A 19,200-nucleotide genomic window follows, 5' to 3' on the forward strand; every position below is an offset into this window, starting at 1 on the left:
GAATGCCCTTCACACCCTCCCTGTGCACTTAGTCTGTCTTTTAAGATACAGCCCTATCTTCCCAGCATTTTCTGAGCTTCCCAAATGTAAGTGTTTTCTCCTTTGTGCGTTCACTGTACGTGATTCACTTCCCTTGCAGAACTAGTGGATGGTATTGTTCTGTCCTTACCTGTTTTCATGCATCTCTACCACTGCTAGCATATAGAACAGACTCTGTCCTTTATTTGTATTTCCAGCTCCTCCCTGGATCATGGCTATGACTTAACAGATACAGTATGTGCTTGTCTTTCTGAGTGGTTGAGTGCGTGACCAGATGAATTAATGTGATATTTTTCTGAAGTTGGATTTTTGTTTTGTGCTGTTTTTCTAGGAAGGAACAGCAAAGTCAGCAATGGAAGCAAAGGAAGATGGTGCTGGTATTATTTAAAATGTGCCACTGGAACAAACAGTTAATGACAGTTTGACTTCTGCTGGTGGAGTGCATAAAAATTACAGAAGTGGTAAGCTAGTGAATCTCTGTGAGTTGTTTTCCTATGATTAAATGCTAGTATGAGAAAAATCTGGGGGCGCCTGGGTGGCGCAGTCGGTTAAGCGTCCGACTTTAGCCAGGTCACGATCTCGTGGTCCGTGAGTTCGAGCCCCGCGTCGGGCTCTGGGCTGATGGCTGAGAGCCTGGAGCCTGTTTCTAATTCTGTGTCTCCCTCTCTCTCTGCCCCTCCCCCGTTCATGCTCTGTCTCTCTCTGTCCCAAAAATAAATAAACGTTGAAAAAAAATTTTTTTTAAAAAAAGAAAAATCTGAAAGTATGTAGATCCAAATATATTATCCGTTTTTCGTGAATATATTTTTCTGTTGCTATCTTTCTTTATAGGTATCCCAAGTACTACCGCCTTTTAATTCTGGAGAATCTTGAACCCCCTGAACATCTTTTCTGTTATTGCTTTTATTTTATTGAAATATTCATGGAGATAGACTTGTGTCTGTGTTTAAAATTTATAGTAACACATGTTTTCATTAATTTATCTGTGACCGTATTCTATAGATACGATGTCAGCATTAGAATTAGGAGAAGAGGAAGATGTACAATCACCTTCTCTTCCTGAGGTACTGTCTTCTTATTTTTAAATATAAGCATGGAGTGATGTTAAAACATCCAAGAGATGCTTTGACTTTACTCTCTCATCTCTGCATTTGCCCACAGAAACGATTTCCTTCTATGTTTTCCTATATGTGATAAAATAATTATGTGTTAATTATGAGCATACAGCATAGTAGAGTTCTGCTAATTTGCAGACGTAATGAAAGTTGTGTAGTATTAGTGCAGAAAATGAAGGCTTGGGGGGAATGAGTTTGGGTTTTGGAGTTAAGTTATGTGAAACACTAAAGAATTACTCTAGGTCAATCTATGGCCAAGTGTATGATCCTGTGGTGTATATGGATGTGTCAACCTCCTACTGACATCCAGAAAGAGGCTGGATGATGGTGTTTTACAACTTGAACCTTCCAAAGATAATGCCTGGGACTTGATAATAATATATTAGGATTGTCAAGTAGATCTACAAGGAGCATTGGGATTATGATGACCACAGTTTGGTTTAGTGGTGCTTCAATAAGTAAAACCCATTTTGGAGAATTAAAATAACATCACAGTCATACTTGTAGTAATAAAGTAAAGTAATGATGACCTATTCTAAGGTGACAACTAGGGAAGGAGGTAAAAAGGTCCTGATCTCTTAGGCTCAGGCAGCTGCTGCATAATGCTACAGGCACTGTATTTGAAATCAAAAGACATGCTAGCATCTTGGTTCCGTCACTTCCTAGCTGTGGGATCTTGGAAAAACTTGCTTGAATGTCAGTGACCTCATTCCTAAAAATGGCACTAATTCCCACCTCTTGGTTATGTGTAATGAACAAATGTGGCAACGTTTTGTAAACTGCAAGGGGTGCTATAGAAAGAGAAGAGAAAATGATCACAGTGGCATGTATTGACTTACTAAATATCGAGGATACTTTTTGGGTGAATGTTTGTTTATTGTTGAGAGGGGGGTGGGGGGACAGAAGATCTGAAGCAGGCTCTGCACTGAGAGCAAGGAGCCCAATGCAGGACTTGAACTCATGAACTGTGAGAACATGAGCTGAGCCAAAGTTGGGCACCTAATTGACTAAGTCACCCAGGTCCCCCAAGAATACTTGTTTTAAATGTGAAGATGTCTGAAGGCCAATAAAATGGCCATAGTGTCCAGAAAAGAATGGGAAAGTTAGAATGGGTTTTCGATTTTCTAATTTGGGGCTATGTTATGTTCCAGTAATCTCTTAGTAGAGACATCATATAGGTGGTCCTTTGTTGACCTTTGAACAAGATGGGTTTGGACTGTGGGAGTCCACTTACACACAGATTTTTTTCAATAAATACAGCACCATCCTGTAAATGTATTTTTTCTTCCTTATCATTTTCTTTTTCTTCTTGTTTTTTTAAATTATTTATATTGAGAGAGAGAAAGAGAGAGAGAGGACAGAGCACGTGAGTAGAGGAAGCGGGGGCAAAGAGACAATCTTCATCAGGCTCCACACTGCCAGCGCTGAACCTATCATGGGGCTTGAACCCAGGAAGTATAGATCATGACCTGAGCCAAAGTCAAGAGCCTGACCCTTAACTGACAGTGCCACCCAGCACCCCTTCCTTACGATCTTCTTTGTAACCTTTTCTTTAGTTTATAGTGTTAGAATACAGTATGTAATACATATAACAGAGAAAACATGCATTAATCGACTGTGTATATTGTTGGTAAGGTCAGCATTCCGTTATACTAACCCTGACCTTCCATGCTCTGTTTACAGAGTCAATGGCCAAATGAGGCCGAAATGGTAGATTAGATCTAGAGAGCATATACAAGGGCTTCTACTTTAATGTTCTGGTTTTTGAATATATATATACTTTTTGATTTTTAAGTGTAATTGCTTTTAAAGTAGGAAATTCAGTAGGAGCTTTTTTTTTTTATTTCGTTTTTGAGGATTCAAAGGATATTTGTGGATTTTGGAGTACATGGCCATCAGAGCCCGTAACCCTTGCTTTGTTCAAGGGTCAACTGTATAGAGACTTGGTACTTTTGAGATCTTCTCAGTGAGATTAGTGTAAATGTTTTGACCTTAATAAATTGGTCCTTGTATACTGAGTACATACCAAGCACTTAGATACTGAGTGTACAAGGTGAGGGGTTAAGTTGTAGCGGTCGGAGCAGAAAAGTAAGTAAACAGCAATCCATTGTAACTCAGTATAAAGGCTTCATTGAAAGAAAATGGAGCATGTTAGTTTAGAGAGTATGGGGGAGTTTGCAGTGAGGATGAGGATGACAGTGGGATTGGGTATTTTGGTAGTCAGAAAAGATCTGAGAGTGGCAAAAAGTGTCAGGTGAAAGATGAGAAGGACCAGTGGTGAAGATCTTGGAGAGGGACATTCTGGACAGAGAGAACCCTGGATCATCATTTTACTCCAATGTCTTAGGGTGACCAAGAAGTAGGAAGACCCACTCCATCATCATAATCATTATTATTGTGGTGTGTAGAAAAAATGTGCATACTGATTAAGTGCTTGGCACATTTTAGGTGATTAAGACATAAATGTTCTTATACTTGCCCTTTGAAAGCTTTCTACACACTTTGAAGAGTTTCATACCTATATCTACAATTTTTTTTCCTATTAGTTCACCATAATTTTAAGAAAAGTTTTTCTTACTAAATTGCCATTCGATCCAACCCTTCTTTCATCAAGAAAAAGGTCAAGCCTTTGTTTACCTAAACGAAGCAGCAGCTACAACAGTGTTATGTTTATACTCAACATGATATACTCCAAAGTTTCTTATCATGTGAGGTATGAATTGACACTGAAACAGATGTCTGCCATTTTATTACAAGCAGTTTAAATTTATAGCAAGGACACTTTTAAACAATTTGTGTGAACTGTTATTTCAAATGTCCTTTTATTTTGGTCGGGAATGCAAAGGAAGGTGTTTTGTTAGTTCCTTTTTGAAATCTGCATACAAGTCAGCCTTCTGCCTTTGAAAGTATTTATTCTGGCCTTCCATGTTCAGTTTACAGAGTCAGTATCCAAATGAAGATTAAAAGGTACACTGAATCAAGAGAGCATATACAAGGTTTTGGATTTAAATTTTTTGGTTTTCAATAAGTTTTCCTTATGTGTAAGTCTGATTGTTATTAAAATCGTAAATTCAGATATTTTCTTGGCAAAGGATTAGTAAGTCTTCACGCAACTCATTACTGATGCTACTTTTAACAGAGTATGTCTGAGAATCCCAACAAACATGTTCCTCGGATCTCTGGAGCTGTGGATCAGAAAGTGCAAAGTATATTAAATGGACAAGTAGAAGGTAAGAACTGTATTTTATTCAAAGGTCATTTGACAGAATGTTGATTTAAAACAGGAATACTGATATATACTAATATCTCAAGAAAACCGCCTGTTAAGTGCATAGGAAAGAGAAAGAGATGTCAAAAGGAGATGAGTTGTATATCTTATGTGGTGTCAGCAACAGATTAAATTGAGAGTGCCACCAAAGGAGCTAAATGACTAGTTCCGTTTCAAGATACTGGAAGACCTAAGGAACCTCAGGAAATAAGAAAAGAGCCAAAGAGGGAATGATGAGAACGGCAGAGAGTACAGGGAGTAAATGAAGGAAAGTAAGCCAGTGTGTATTGTGTTTCTACTGGAAGGTGGTAAAATACACTAGTTCTTTAAAAGGAAGAGCAGACTATTTGAAAGGCAGCAACACTATCAGGTGAGCTTCTAGTACCATAATTTGTCAGAGTAGTATCCCAAAATGTTCCCACTCTTACTGTTAACCTCACTGTTGGGAAGACATTAAGGACTGACCTAGCTGATGATGCAGAGTTATGTCCTAACTACCATGGATGAACATAAGCATTTGTAGTCAGCGATAAATGTATATACGTTAATACCACATAAAATTGGGATACTTCATATGGTAGTATCATTTACGGCAAAATAAGAGACCTGGAAGGAGGGTCAGATAGGGAGACATCAAGATACCTCATCTGACATTTTGGGTGCGGGATTTGTGACTTTGGATTATTTTGGCAATAAGTGCCTTTAATAGGTGAACTGTATTTTTCATTTTTTTAAGAAATTAAGGAAAAGAAACAAAAAAACTAATCAGTAGTATGTTTTTATACTCTGTCTGATAGTTCTGATTGTTCTACAGTGATCCCTGTTACTTTTTTGATTCCTATCTTCCAGAAACATGAACTGAGTCCTAGTTAGCAATCATATAGCAATATCCTCCAAATAAAGGCTGAATTTAATGAACGTAACATGGTCTACAACTAGATATCCTTCCCTTACGGAAAACTCTTTTGTCTGAAGAAGAGGGGATATCACTACATCTAAGGCACTGCCTGACGAGATCTTGCTTATTATGTAAAAGCTGTGACACCATGGCCATAGCTGATACCCACCCTAAAATCTCTGATGGTAAAAACAAGGGACTAGTTACCACTGCACTAATTGTTTTGTTAGCACTAGTGGTCAAACATATAAAGGCAAATGCTTGGACTAACCTGGGTTCTTAAGAAAACCCTAAATTAGAGTTCTGACATCATTACCTTTGACATTCTGAGTTGATCTGCCCTAGGATCTGTGTCTTCATCTCAGTGCTGCTGAGGAACCAGAGAATGGATGTGGAAGCTACACAGGCTGACAGGCAAAGCCCCTCAGCTACCCATTAACTATGGAATCATGAGTCGAGTAATCAACCTCCCTGAACCACACTTGCCAAAGTAATAAAAAGTAGGCTACAATAACACAGCTACGTTGCAAAGCTATACAATGACTATATAACTGAATAGATGTTATGCATAGGATACAGTGTCTAGTCCAGGGTAGAACACTCAACAACTGCTTTTTTTCTCTGCATTCCCTTAGGAAACCATAATTTTCAGTCCATTCATTTCATTTCCTTTCCTTTCATTTTCCATTTCATTTCATTTCATTCCTTTATACTTTGAGAGTGAGTGCACACAGAAAGAGGGAAACATATCCCTGGGAGGCTGTCAGCGCAAAACCTGACGTGGGGCTTGAACTCACAAACCTGAGTTGAAATCAAGAGTCACACCCTTAACCGAATGAGCCACCCAGGTGCCCCAGCAAATGTCATTTTTATAAATCCATAAAAATCCTACCTGGTTATAGAGTCTTCCTCAGCATTCTTATCTGCTCCTAAAGAAAAAAGCAAAATACATGTTAAATCAACAATGAAAAGCTACAGGAAATTACAAGGGTACGGCTTATGTTTTGTTAAAAAGTATTGCTTTGGGACCACACCTGGAAACCACACTACACTGAATGGTAATTGTACCATTGGTAGGCTTAAAGCACTAAGAAATGTTACTTTCTCCTCCATATTGACCAAAAGCAAGAATGGGTTTTATCAGAATTTGACACCTACAGGTGAACTGATGTTTCCAATGACCATCACTGACCGACTCTAGGACACTGGAGGAAAATGGTATCGTTAGGAGAATGATTATCATGAGCTGACAATGTCAAACTGAAACTAGCATGATTTTTCTGGACTTTCACTACTAGAGAAGTTGAAAGAGAGTACCTTTAGTTTGCTGTAACAAGGCAGAACTTCCCAGGCTCTTCAGACAGTGTTCAGTTTCAGGATGAAACACCCCCTCACAAAGTGTGCTCTGTAGCTATTGTACTTTGCAGCATGGCCAAACCATAGCAAACAGACTCTCCGTGGCCTTATTTGCAACAGCAGGGTAAGAAGATTTGGCATTCCAGTTTGATAAAGTTCTAACCTCTTGAGACTGTCTCCTTCCATTGCTAGAGCGTCTATCTAGACCCACCTTACGTCACAGAGGAGGATGATCCCAATGTGAGTGCTATGTAGTGGTTCATGATGTAATTTTTCTCAAGCCTCCCCATTAGGTGACACACATCTAGAGAAATCATGCTTTTTTTTTCACGGAAGGCATATGTCATCAGATCCTCTACTGATGAGCAACAAAACAAAACAAGGGCAAAGAATATCTTGAATGCCTACCTTCAATTACCAGGGAATTTTAACTTTCTAAACATTCAAAGATATCCACTGTATGATTCTAACTATATGACACTCTGGAAAGAGGAAGGCTATGGAGGTAAGGGTTGAGGTGAATGTAGGGATAAAGGGGAACACCACAGAGGACCTTTAAGGCAGTGAAACTCTTTCACACAATACAACAAAGGTGGATTCACATGATTACACATTTGTTAAAACTCATACTGTGTATAATGCCAAGGCTGAACACTAATGCAAATTAGAGACTGGGCCTCAAAATGAAAAGTTAGTGTCCATATAAAATGCACCACTGTTGTCAAGGTGCCTGGGTGGCTCAGTTGGTTCAGCGTCCAAGTCTGGATCTGAGCTCAGGTCATGATCTCACAGTTCATGTGATCAAGTCCTGCATCAGGCTCTGTCCTCTGACAGCACAGGATTCTTTCCCCCCTCTCCCCTTCCCCTTTGCTGCTCACACACATGCATGCTCTCTTGCTCAAAACTAAACCAAGGAACTGAAAAAAAATACTACTAAAAATGGACCACTGTCGTGCAAGATGTTGACAACAGGGGAGGCTAGGCGTGTATGGGAGCATGGTATGGTATATGGAGACTGTACTTTCTATTATATTTTGCTCTGAATTTAAAACTGCTGTAAAAAATAAGACTTATTAAATGTATAAAACACCAACAACAAAACATGGTATCCATTGAATCTACTCTTAGCATATATTAATGCATGATACAGTCACCTTGAACATTAAAGACAGAGATCAAAGTAACACAATAGGGAAACTGTCTACCATATGGAAGTATATGAAAATATATAAAGCAAAATACAAAAGTTATTTGTATACTTAGGAAAGAAAACAATTGGTGAATATGATCAAATATAACTATAAACAGGGACTCAGCACTATAGGAATCAAACCTGGGTTTTCCATATAATTAAGAGATTTTATTCTAATTTTAAATCAAAAATCATTATGTTGATCATATCTAAGAATCATAATGAAAGCTTAATCACATTAAAAAAAGATTATAATGACCTAATATTGCCCTAGTAATTTTTGTACAAATACCTACTTCATATGGATGATGAAACTGAAACCAGTACCATGGTAACCATCATATTACTTGCTAGTAAAATAAAATTTTAAGACACCACCAAATATTAAGTCAGGGCTATAATTCCTATACAGAACAGGTTTCATCCAGCAGGCCAAAGATGGTTACCCTCCGAACATCCTCCTTGAATGACTAGCCCTTGGTTGTTCCCTGGGATCTTGGATTTAAGGAGGGTTCCCACCATTCCCTACCTGGTCAAGAGTGGCTCACTATGCCTAAGTGCTGGTAAAATCAATGTGCTTAAGGCCGTACACTTGATTTCCTTCTGGAAACCTGGAACTTTGGGACATGCTAAGGAGAAGATGCCTATGTGATTAGCATTTGATGAAAACCTCGGGCACTGAGTATCCATAAGCCTCGTACTGGCAGACAACATTTCACTTGCGCTGTCCTAATTTCATGCTGGAGGAATTAAGCACATCCTGCTAACTCCATCGAGAAAGGATTCCTGGAAGCCTGCGTTTGGTCTCCTCTGGACTTCACCCCATGCACCTTTTCTCTGTGCTGATTGGCCTTCCTAGCCTGTCCCTATACCAAACCACAGGCATGAGTGCAACTATATGCTGAGTCCTGTGAGCTCTTCTAGTGAATAATCAAATCTGGGTGCTGTTGGGGTGCCTCTAACACAACTGCGTTATATGAAATTTTTATTATTTGGGTTGATGTCTTACACGTGGTTACAGTCAGAAGGTTATGTCATAGAATACCTTTCCTGGAAACTCTTTTTCTTGGTATTTGCCTGGAAAATTCCTACATTCCTATAAATCCATTTGAAGAAAGGTTTCAAAGCAATAGATGAAATCATGATGTCAGAAAGTGTGAAACAAGCAACAATCCTATTTTACTCAGAAAAAAAAAGAGAGAGAGAGAATCCTGGTGACTGCCACTATGTTCTACCATATACAAGTTCCTCTCAAATATGAAAAATAAGTTAATTTTCTCCAACTCACTAGGGCTTAGTTCATTTTTCTGGCCGATAGGAATCAAGAAGTAACAGGGATTGTTCTAGAAAAAACAGAACTATCAGACCCAGTATAAAAACATACTACTGATTACAGGGGTATTTTTTTGTTTCTTTTCCTTAATTTCTTAGAAAATTAAAAATATAGTTCACCTATTAAAGGCACTTATTGCCAAAATAATCAAAAAGTCATAATTCCTGTGTCTTCATTCCTGCTGCTCTCCTCTGTTCATCTGATAAAGTCCTACTCATTCTTCATGTCCAATTTAAATGCCAGCACACAACGTGGAGACCTCTGAATCTTCTGAGAGTTCTCTCTCACCCCCTAACTTTTTATATTCAGGAATCACAAATTCATATTAACTATACTGTTTCTGTCTCTGCTTTATCTTTCCCCTGCCACTGCCCTAGTCAAACACAAGTTCTTAACTGATGATTTTCACAGGAAAAAAAAAACCCACCAAATATTAATGTTATTTCTTAAATGAATAAAAAAATTTTCAGCAAAACAAATGAGAAAGACACAAGGCACAGGAAAAAAAATTAATGGAATATTGAACCCCCTGACGTTTTCAATCTACACAGCTGAAAGTTTCACAATGGACTAATACCAGGCTAAGAAAACAAGAGCTTCCTTTGCCTCCCAGTCTCTTTATGTGGTTTCCTATAACCTATCCTCCATATGAGGGTTCAGCAAACTGTGGCCACAGGCCAAACACAACCTGCCATCTGGTTCTGTAAATAATGTTTTATTGGGGCATAGTCCCAGGTCTTCACTTACATATTGCTACGGCTGCTTTCACACTACAAGGGCAGAGCTGAGAGACCACATCACCTAAAATATTCACTGGCTCTTTAGGGAAAAAGGCTTGGTGATCTGTATTTTATGCCATAACCAGAGTGTCCTAACTCAAATCTAATCTTCTTAGTCTTCGGCTTCAAATTCTCCAAACTCCCTGCATCAAATACTGCCGCCTCCCTCCCTAAGAGCCCTTCCATATTCTTCATTCTTGCTAGAGAATCACAATTTTATTTGGATATTACTGTCTCCATACACAAAGAAGGTGGCCTCACCCTGGCTTCAAAAAGAGAAAGGATTATTCTAAGCTAATCACAGTACCTGATTTACCAGGGACCAGTTTAGGAGTGAGTATGTGATGTAACCTAGTCTTTAAAATGCTAGAGGAAGTCTACTGCAAGCCTCTTCCTAGTGAAAAGAAACACCTAAAGAAAAGCAGTCCTTCCCACCCACTGGATGTTGCCATGTGAGAGTATGATACCTGGAGCTGTTGCTAATTAGCCACCCCGGAAAGGAGAAATAAAAACACCACCAACTCCAAAACTGAACAAGAGACGACTGGGATCCTGATGACATCACCGAACCATCAAAACATTTCTGGTTCCTACTGTTTTCCTCGCTGTTAGAAGTCACCTATTATTTGCCGCTAAAAGCATTCTACCAAAGAAACTTCCCAAGGCCTATCGGGTAAGATCTACTGCTTTCTACAGCACTGACAAACTTCCATAAGCTTGTCTTACCTAGGTATTCACCTCATTCCCAACCATTCCCATAGCACACGTTTTCTACCAGCAAAACCCAACTGCTCATAAATCCTGCTAAGTTCACTCGTACACCTTCACCTCTGCACTGTTGTGTATTCTGCCAAACAAGTAATCGTGATAGTTTACAAACATTGTCAAACATACAAATGTTGGTCCTGCCAAACATTGTCATTCTGCCTCTCTACCTGGCAAACTGAACTACTCACCCTGCATGCTTACCGTAGATTCTACCCAGTCTTTGAAAACTCTGATTCCTCACCGTGAACTTACGGTAACTGGAACAAATGCCAATACAAAATAACAATGATAATTATAAGCTCTACGAGACTCTGGCACCTAGTAAGCACTAAAGGGAGTAAGTAATATAAATGACAGGGATAACAACAAACTCCTGGGGTGCAGAGACTGGTTTTTGAATGTTTGTATTCTACAACAACAGGATAACACTTAGTAGCTAAAAGGCACTTAAGAGTGACTTGTAAAGTGAACAAATGGGCATGAATAAAAATGATTCCTTTGAAAATTATTTTTAAAAACCACAGAAACTTTTCTGTTTCAAAAACCGCAGAGACAGCTCTATTCTGTTATGAGCACCTTCATGATCCAAACGCTGTCTGCTCAATCTTTGCCTTTCCTGTAACTTCCAAAACTCACCTACAGAAGGTCTTTGGTAACAGTCTACCAAGTTAAAGCTTTCTTCCTACTTTCCAGATTGTACAGTGCAGTAGTGTCCAGCTTTGGCTCAGGTCATCATCTGACAGTTTGTGGGTTTGAGCCCCACATTGGGCTCTGTGCTGACAGCTTAGAGCCTGGAGCCTGCTTCGAATTCTGGGTCTCCGTCTCTCTCTGCTCCTCCCCCGCTCATGCTCTGTCTCTCTTTCTCCTTCAAAAATAAAGAAAAACATTAAAAATATTTTTTTAAATAGAAAAAATAAAAAGCAACTGACTGTTAAGCCAACAGTTCCAGAAAGAAGGGTGGGAGGTGTCTCTGGGCAAGGCTGTGACAGGCAGGGATGTGGTTCCTCTGAACCCAGAAAATGGGGAGAAGGAAGAGTAGACTTGACTCCTGGATTTCTAGGCAAAGAGCTTCCCTATGCCACTCCACTGGAGCCTGTCTCTCTGATACTGGGGGGAGATGCTCCCCAAAGAGTTGGGCAGAGAAAGGGAAGGAGAGAGGAAGTCGGCTTTGGTGGGACAGGGGCTTGTCGCCATGCCTCAGGGGGCACCCGTACTGAACAAAGGGCTCACAAACAGAAGACCTGAACTTGTCCTTTACTGGTTCTGTGCCCTTAGGACATCATTTATTCTCTCTGGGCCAGTTTTCACATCTGTGCGATGGAAATCATGGCACCACACGTGCTGACATTGCAGTGCTGCATAGACTTGGATGGACACGGTTGGGTTATGACAGGCAAAAGCCTGGCTCTGATGTCAGACAGACCTGGGGGTGAAGTCCCTGGCTCCGCACCCTGTCGGCTGTGTGCTCTTGAGCAACTCACGCCTCCCCTCCAAGCTCGGGTTCTCTGTCTGTAAAGTGGGGACAATCGCACTCACCTCAGAAAGTTACCTGTACACACAGGGTACGGCACAGAGTAGCCCCCAGGAAATGGAAGTTCTGATTCCTGAAACGATGTGCCCCAAGAAATACAGAATTCAGAATCAGCCACCAACTCACTACTGTAAGCCCTGCCTTCTGACTGCAGATCCGGAGTCAATGGGCGCTAGAGGCCTTTTGCCCAAATTTTCAAGGTTCTGTCCCTGCCCCACTGAGGCACCAAGGGGGATGCCACACAGGTCCCTCTGATCAGGCGATGGCCTTAGCCTCATGTCAGGCAGAAAGCTCATTCCATGCCCCAAACTCGGCTGCTCCCAGGAGAGAGGATGCAGGCCCACACCTCTGGTCACCAGGGGCAAAGTATACCCACCCCACGCCCCCACCCCGTGGCCAATAATCCAAACTAGACTGACATGGGTGGGACCTCCAAGGACACTCCTTCTCCACATGTGGAAACTGAGTCCTTGAGAGGGGAAAGGACTTGTCCAGGGCATTGAGGGAGCTGCTGGCAGAGCTGGGACCAGGGTCCCAGCTGGAGCCCTGCCCAGAGGCAGATGCCTTGTTCACACATTTTTCTGCCTGTGGCCCCCACTCCCAGTTGAACAGACAACCATTTCCTTGAAAACACAGCCATTCCAGTTGCAAACATCTGCAGAGCACATATTACAGCTAGGTTTGGTTAAACAATGAACAAAGAGTCTGCAGGTTTTTAACCTGAAGGCTTTTGGGGGAGGTGCTAGAGACACCCTCCCCTAACACAGTCATCAGAATACCATAGGTCTGTATGTTTTGTTGGAAGGTGGTCTATCTACATAGAGCTTTCTTCAGGTCCCCACAGGGCCTCTAAGAGGGCTAAACTGAAAACATCTGGGCCTTCCTGAGGAATTTCACACATCCCACCTTATTCAGAAATGCTAGAATCAGGGGTGCCTGGGTGGCTCAGTCAGTCAAGCATCCGACTTTGGCTCAGGTCATGATCTCGCAGTCTGTGAGTTCCAGCCTCGCGTTGGGCTCTGTGCTGACATCTCAGTGCCTGGAGCCTGCTTCAGATTCTATGTCTCCCTCTCGCTCTGACCCTCCCCCATTCGTGCTCTGTCCCTCTCTGTCTCAAAACGAAATAAACTTTAAAAAAAAAAAAAAAAGAAATGCTAGAATGTACAGTCAGCCCTGGAGCTGATTCTTTCAACAACGCGCGACATGCCACACCTAGAGACCTATACGCAGACATATGCCCAAGCTTTCTGAGCAGGGAGGGGCAGCAACAGGTCCAGGCTTCAAGCCTGTCCTCTGGTGGCTGTCTGCCACCAGGCGGGGAGGGGCTTCTTGGTGCTCAGTGCTGACACCAGATGCGGACACCCTCAACACACACAGGCACAGATATGAAGCCAGCCCCCACGGTCTGAGGGCATTTGTGGTCTCAGGCTGAGGACTCAAGATACAGGGGTGAGGCAGCTCAGCAGTGACGGGGTCCCAGGATGTGAAGTGACATGAGGAAGGCGATAGACACGCATACAATCACACATACACGGTCACGGCCTCACCCATGTACACAGAGACTCATGCATCACACAGATACACCTCATACTCACGAAAACACATAAAAACACAGACCCATGTACACACAATAAGAAGATATACTTGGATATCTCCAGACCGATGCACAGACATGCTCAGAGGCACACACAGCCACATGTCCTCGCCCACATAGGCGTGTGCATGCTTTACACACACGCACACATGCACACACACAGTCCTAGCATCTAAACGCTCCCCGGGAACCAACCACTATGGATTCTCCCCTCTGCGGGCAGTCCAGGGCTACAAACTAAAGGCTGGACTGGGCTCCCAGTTGGCCCCAAGGAGAGGGAAGGTGCAGAGGGACAGTTGAACCTTGCTTGCTTCCCACTCTACTGCATGTGGGGGTGGGGTAGGGGGTAAGGGAAACCCACCTGCCAAAACAGCAGGGGACAAGCCCACAAATGGAGTAACCCACTTGCCAGGGGCTTTCAGGGATGGGGGGCGGGGGGGAGTCTCTTGGCTCCTGGGGGTGGCTCCAAGCACTGAGAATTTGCGGGAAAGGGGAGATCTGGGATGAGGGACATTTTTCCACAGTGAACCTTTCCCCCCTTCCGAAGTCTGGTCTTCCTTCTGCAGCTCCATTCAGCCCCCCACCACCCAATACGCCCAGTCAGCACCCCCAGGCGCTTGCCTCACCTTACTGAGATCCAACCACCGGCTCCTCCACAAGAGGAGGTCCTACCCAGACATACCCACACCCAGGGAGGGCCCTCCCGCTGCACCCGACCCTGCACACAGCATAAAAACATCCAGAGTCCCCCTATACCCCCATCCCCAAACTCATCCGCCTCCAGTTCCCCGGGAGGTAAATACCCAGCCAGGTGAGCCCCAAACCGAAAATGGCCGTCCCCACCGCCGCTGCCACCGGCCACCTCTCCTTCGGAGACCCTTCCCCAGGTGGCTTGGAAGCCCCCTCCCCCAGGATCGCGCCCCCGCCCCCGCCTCTGGCACCCACCTCCTTCTTGATGGTGCCCAGCAGCCTCTGTCTAGTGTCCGCCTCTGTGGCACGAGACGAGGGGGCAGCCGGTCAGCCGAGCGCTGCAGCGGGGGCCCGGGGCTGCCCTCCCACCGCCCCCGCACCCTGCGCCCGCTTAGCCGCAGCGCTGGAGGCCATGGCCGCACGCGCTGCGTTCCTAGCCCAGGCGGCCTCGGTGCCGGCTCTCTGGCTCCGCAGCTGCAGCCACAGCGGGGCGGGGCCGAGCGCCTGGTGACGTGAGGCCCCGCCTCTCCGGCGAGCCGCCGCCGCCGCCTCCACAGTGCAGCCTGGCCCCTGGCGAGAAGGTCCTCTGGGCGATGCATGCTCTGGGCCCCTACCACCAGCAGCCCCGCCTCCATGGGAAGCCCCGCCTCCCGCGCCCTGCGACCCAGGTCCCACTTCCCCTCTATTGGGCAGGGCGGAAATGTATCCTTCATTCCCAGATCCGCTCCTTGCCAGGCTGCAAGTGGCCTGAGGCAGTGGGGCCTGTTATTGACAGGCTGCAAGCCTCAAGGTTCTCATCTTTAAAATGGATGTAATAGGGGCGCCTGGGTGACTCAGTCGGTTGAGTGTCCGACTTCCGCTCAGGTCATGATCTCATGATTCGTGGGTTTGAGCCCTGCGTTGGGCTCTGTGCTAACTGCTCAGAGCCTGGAACCTGTTTCCAATTCTGTCTCCCTCTTTCTCTGCCCCGACTCCGCTTGTGCTCTGTCTCTAAAATAAATAAACATTAAAATACATTTATGTGTATAAAATGGATGTAATAGGACCACCTCATCAGAATGATACCAGACATAAAAGAGATAGTGAATGTAAAGCACTTAACAGAGACCTAGGGAAAAAGACCAGCAACCATAAAAGCTGTCATTATTATTATTATTATTATTATTATTATGTCTTCCAAGATACAGTGGCTCTCCACCCAGATTGGCCAGGCCTTACGTGGCTCCCTCCCCCACACGCAGGTCAGTGGGAGAGTGACAGAATAGGATCCTTCCAGGACCCCAATAGGGCACTTGTCAGCCAGGATCTCCAAGACTCTTTGCGACCAACGCTTATTCCACCACGTTCCTGACCGCGTCCACCCAGACTGCAACTCGGGTTTACAAACGTTTATTGAGCACCTACCACATGCCAGGTTACTGTACTGAGGATACGGAAGTGAGCAAGATGGGCAAAAGCCTGCCAATGAAAGGGCGGGCCTACGACAGCCGACTCCATCTTGTTCTGTGTCCTTCACCTAGACCACGCCTCCCCCCTTTGAGTGACCTCCCGCTCACCCATTCAAGCTTCCTGATCAAAACACGCCACCAACCCAGCCAATCAGCTGCCCCTAGACCCCTATAAAACCTTTGTGCTTTTGAAACTCGCTCTAGGGGCGCCTGGGTGGCTCAGTCGGTTAAGCGTCCGACTTCAGCCAGGTCACGATCTCGCAGTCCGTGAGTTCGAGCCCCGCGTCGGGCTCCGGGCCAACGGCTCGGAGCCTGGAGCCTGTTTCCGATTCTGTGTCTCCCTCTCTCTCTGCCCCTCCCCTGTTCATGCTCTGTCTCTCTCTGTCCCAAAAATAAATAAACGTTGAAAAAAAAAAAAAAAAGAAACTCGCTCTCTTTCCCTGGTATCTCACCGCTGCGTCTGTGCAGGTAGGGGATTGAGCTCGAGCTAGCTCGAATAAAGGCTCTTTGCTTTTGCATTGGACTCGGCTCCCTAGTGGTCTTTGGGGATCACGAATTCTGGGCATAACACCCTCACAGGGCATAGGAGGTAGACAGAAAAATAAATAAGCAGATGATGTGGTAGATTGGAAGTTTCTGGAGAAAAATTAAGTAGGCAAAGGAGACAGGTGGGGTTTGTATCTTTGAAGTAGGGTGCTTGAGGGAGGTTCCATGAGGAGATTCCATTTGAGCAAAGAAGAGAAGAGTAGATTGGGGGATTTCTGGAGGAAGAGCATTCCAGGCAAAGGGAAGGGCAAGTGCAAAGGCTCTGAGGTAGGAGTGTGCCACTAGGTGTGACAAATAGCTAGGAGGCCAGTGGGGCTGGAGTGGCATGAACAAGAAGGATTGGCAGTCATTAAGGCCTTGAAGTCCACTTAAAGAGCCCCCAGGTTTCAGCCCTCCTGTCACAGCTCAGAGTACGCCCTCTTGCTGTGGGGATTCAGAGTCCCCTTTTCTCCATTTGTCAGTGTCATAAGCCAGAGAAGATGATTTTGACTAGCTTAGGGAAAAGAAAGTAAGCTGGAAGGATAATGGGCATTCCCAGAGTCCAAGGGGGGCCTGGAGGACTGGGTTGAAAGCAAGGTAGCTCCAGAAAGAGAGACCCATGGGAATAGTCGCCTGGCAAGGACAGAGTGGTTAGGGTGCCACCATTCAGGTGGAAGGAGCTCCAGCTGTTGGAGGTTCCCGTTCCAAGGAGGGAGCATCCTATTGGCCTGGCCTGAGACCTACGCCTGCTTCTTGCTGGGCAAGGGGAGTCTCAGTCACAATCCCACCACCCCACTATCTCCAGTGAGAGTCCTTGGGGAGCCCAGAGAATGTGAAATGGTTGTTTGGTAGCAACCCCCCCTCCCCCATATCTTAGAACCATATATTGATGACCTACTGTGTGCCAGCCACTGCATTAAGGGCTTTCGGGTTTGGGTTGCCTGCTTTAAACACAACACAGACATAAGTCCAAGCTTCACTTTTGGCTTCTTAATATTATCTTCTTCAATATATTACATTGTGAAAGGTGAAATGAAATGGTCACTTATGTCAACAGGTTTTCAAATGGAGCCAGAGGCCAGTAAGGAGATGGGCCTTATGCACATCCTCACCGGTAGGAGAACCACAAATGTTGGAACCGGGCCAAACTGCAACTCTTCCAAGGACTTGGCCCAAACACCTGCCACTTGCTATAGTAAGAGACCCTGCTTAGTGATAGCCTTAGACACCAGTTACGGTCACCAAGTTTAGTTTCCTGCCACCAACACCAATCCTGGTCATCAGAATTCTTAGTAAACGACATATCCAAGCATTCCCTTTTGTCTTCAAAACCCTTTTCCTTTTATTCCCTGGATGGGGGTGGGGAGGGTAGAGGCACTATTTTGGTTGCTGCCCAAATGTGTCTTTCCCAAACTGCAATTCTGAGACCCCAAATAAATAACTTTGTTTTTATTTCAGCTCTGCCTCTTCTCTCAGTTGACAGAGTTACATTGTGCTTCGCTAAGTAGGAATGCACAAATGCTTTCTTCACAGCTTCTAGGCCTCTTCATTTTGATACAATTTGAAACATGTGGGGGTGGTGGGCAGACGAATTGAAGCACAGCACAAAGCATCTTGATATATTGATCAACTGAATTCATCAGTTGTTAACTGAGATTCATCAACTGTTAACATTTGCTGCATTAACTTTATGTTCTCTGTCTCCCTCTTTTTACAACAAATTGCACACATTGATTGCATACATCTTGATGAATTTTCTCCTATGCACTCCCCTGTAATACCATCACTATAACAAAGGTACTAAACATATTCATCACGTCCAGAAATGGATGTGTGTTCTTTCGTGGTTATTTCTTTGGGTAGGAACGTGTAGCATGTGATCTATCTCCTGGAAGCAGAGGCGTGGGAACAAGGTGTGGGAGGGAAACATGAAGGAAGCAGAGAGGGAGCAATTGATGTGATTTTATGCAAGGTGGTGTAGACAACCATCCCTTTGACCCAGGTTTCTCCATTACTTTGCAGAGGCCTGCTAATTATTCCTCTTCTCATCCTTTCCTTCTCTGTGATCATTTCTTCATTATCTTTGCAAAGATTTCGGCGCTTTCTTTTTGTCTTCATTAGGCTTCTTGGTGGTTTAGCTGCTTAGCTGCTATCTTGATTTCTTAAAGAACCACCTTAGTTTTTTCACCTTCCATTTTGTCAGCCTCTTCCATTAGGTTTATTTTGGTGTGTGATTGTGTTTTCTCATTTCAGGTGTAAGTAAATGCATACATACGTAAGTTCATGCAAGAATGTGTGTGTAGGTCCAGTATATGTACAAACTGTATATCCAAATTGCATTTAATTGTCTACCACTTTTTGCCTGTGTATCCCCAGTTTTCCAACTTAAATACCACCTTCTCTCCCACTGCCCTCCTTTCCTTTTTTTTTTTTTCTTTTTTTTTTTTTTTTGCCCAGAAAGAACACTGGCAAATTCCTGCATGTCATCAGGAAGGTAATGATAATCAGATCAACTCTGTGGCATTTGGGGTTGTTTATAAGAGTTATAAGTCAGGGACGCCTGGGTGGCTCAGTCAGTTGAGCATCCGACTTCAGCTCAGGTCATGATCTCATGGTCCGTGAGTTCAAGCCCTGCATTAGGCTCTGTGCTGACAGCTTGGAGCC

The 19,200-nt window shown here is 44.0% G+C and overlaps 1 protein-coding gene and 1 long non-coding RNA gene across 2 annotated transcripts in view; both read left to right on the top strand.

The window, feature by feature from the left end:
• The window catches only part of LOC125148721 (uncharacterized), a 28,321-nt gene extending 22,274 nt beyond the window's left edge, over positions 1 to 6,047 (top strand). Inside the window, exons 6-8 of the long non-coding RNA XR_007145677.1 lie at positions 371 to 500; positions 1,042 to 1,103; positions 4,294 to 6,047. This is a non-coding gene — a long non-coding RNA (uncharacterized LOC125148721). The remainder of the gene's footprint in view (positions 1 to 370; positions 501 to 1,041; positions 1,104 to 4,293) is intronic.
• A 9,109-nt stretch (positions 6,048 to 15,156) lies between these two features.
• Positions 15,157 to 19,200, top strand: part of PIWIL3 (piwi like RNA-mediated gene silencing 3) — a 37,309-nt gene continuing 33,265 nt past the window's right edge. Inside the window, exon 1 of the mRNA XM_047826655.1 lies at positions 15,157 to 15,353. Within this exon, the coding sequence (XP_047682611.1) occupies positions 15,157 to 15,353 (197 nt within the window). The remainder of the gene's footprint in view (positions 15,354 to 19,200) is intronic.

The sequence above is a fragment of the Prionailurus viverrinus genome, chromosome D3 (assembly GCF_022837055.1).
Source record: "Prionailurus viverrinus isolate Anna chromosome D3, UM_Priviv_1.0, whole genome shotgun sequence".
Lineage (NCBI taxonomy): Eukaryota > Metazoa > Chordata > Mammalia > Carnivora > Felidae > Prionailurus > Prionailurus viverrinus.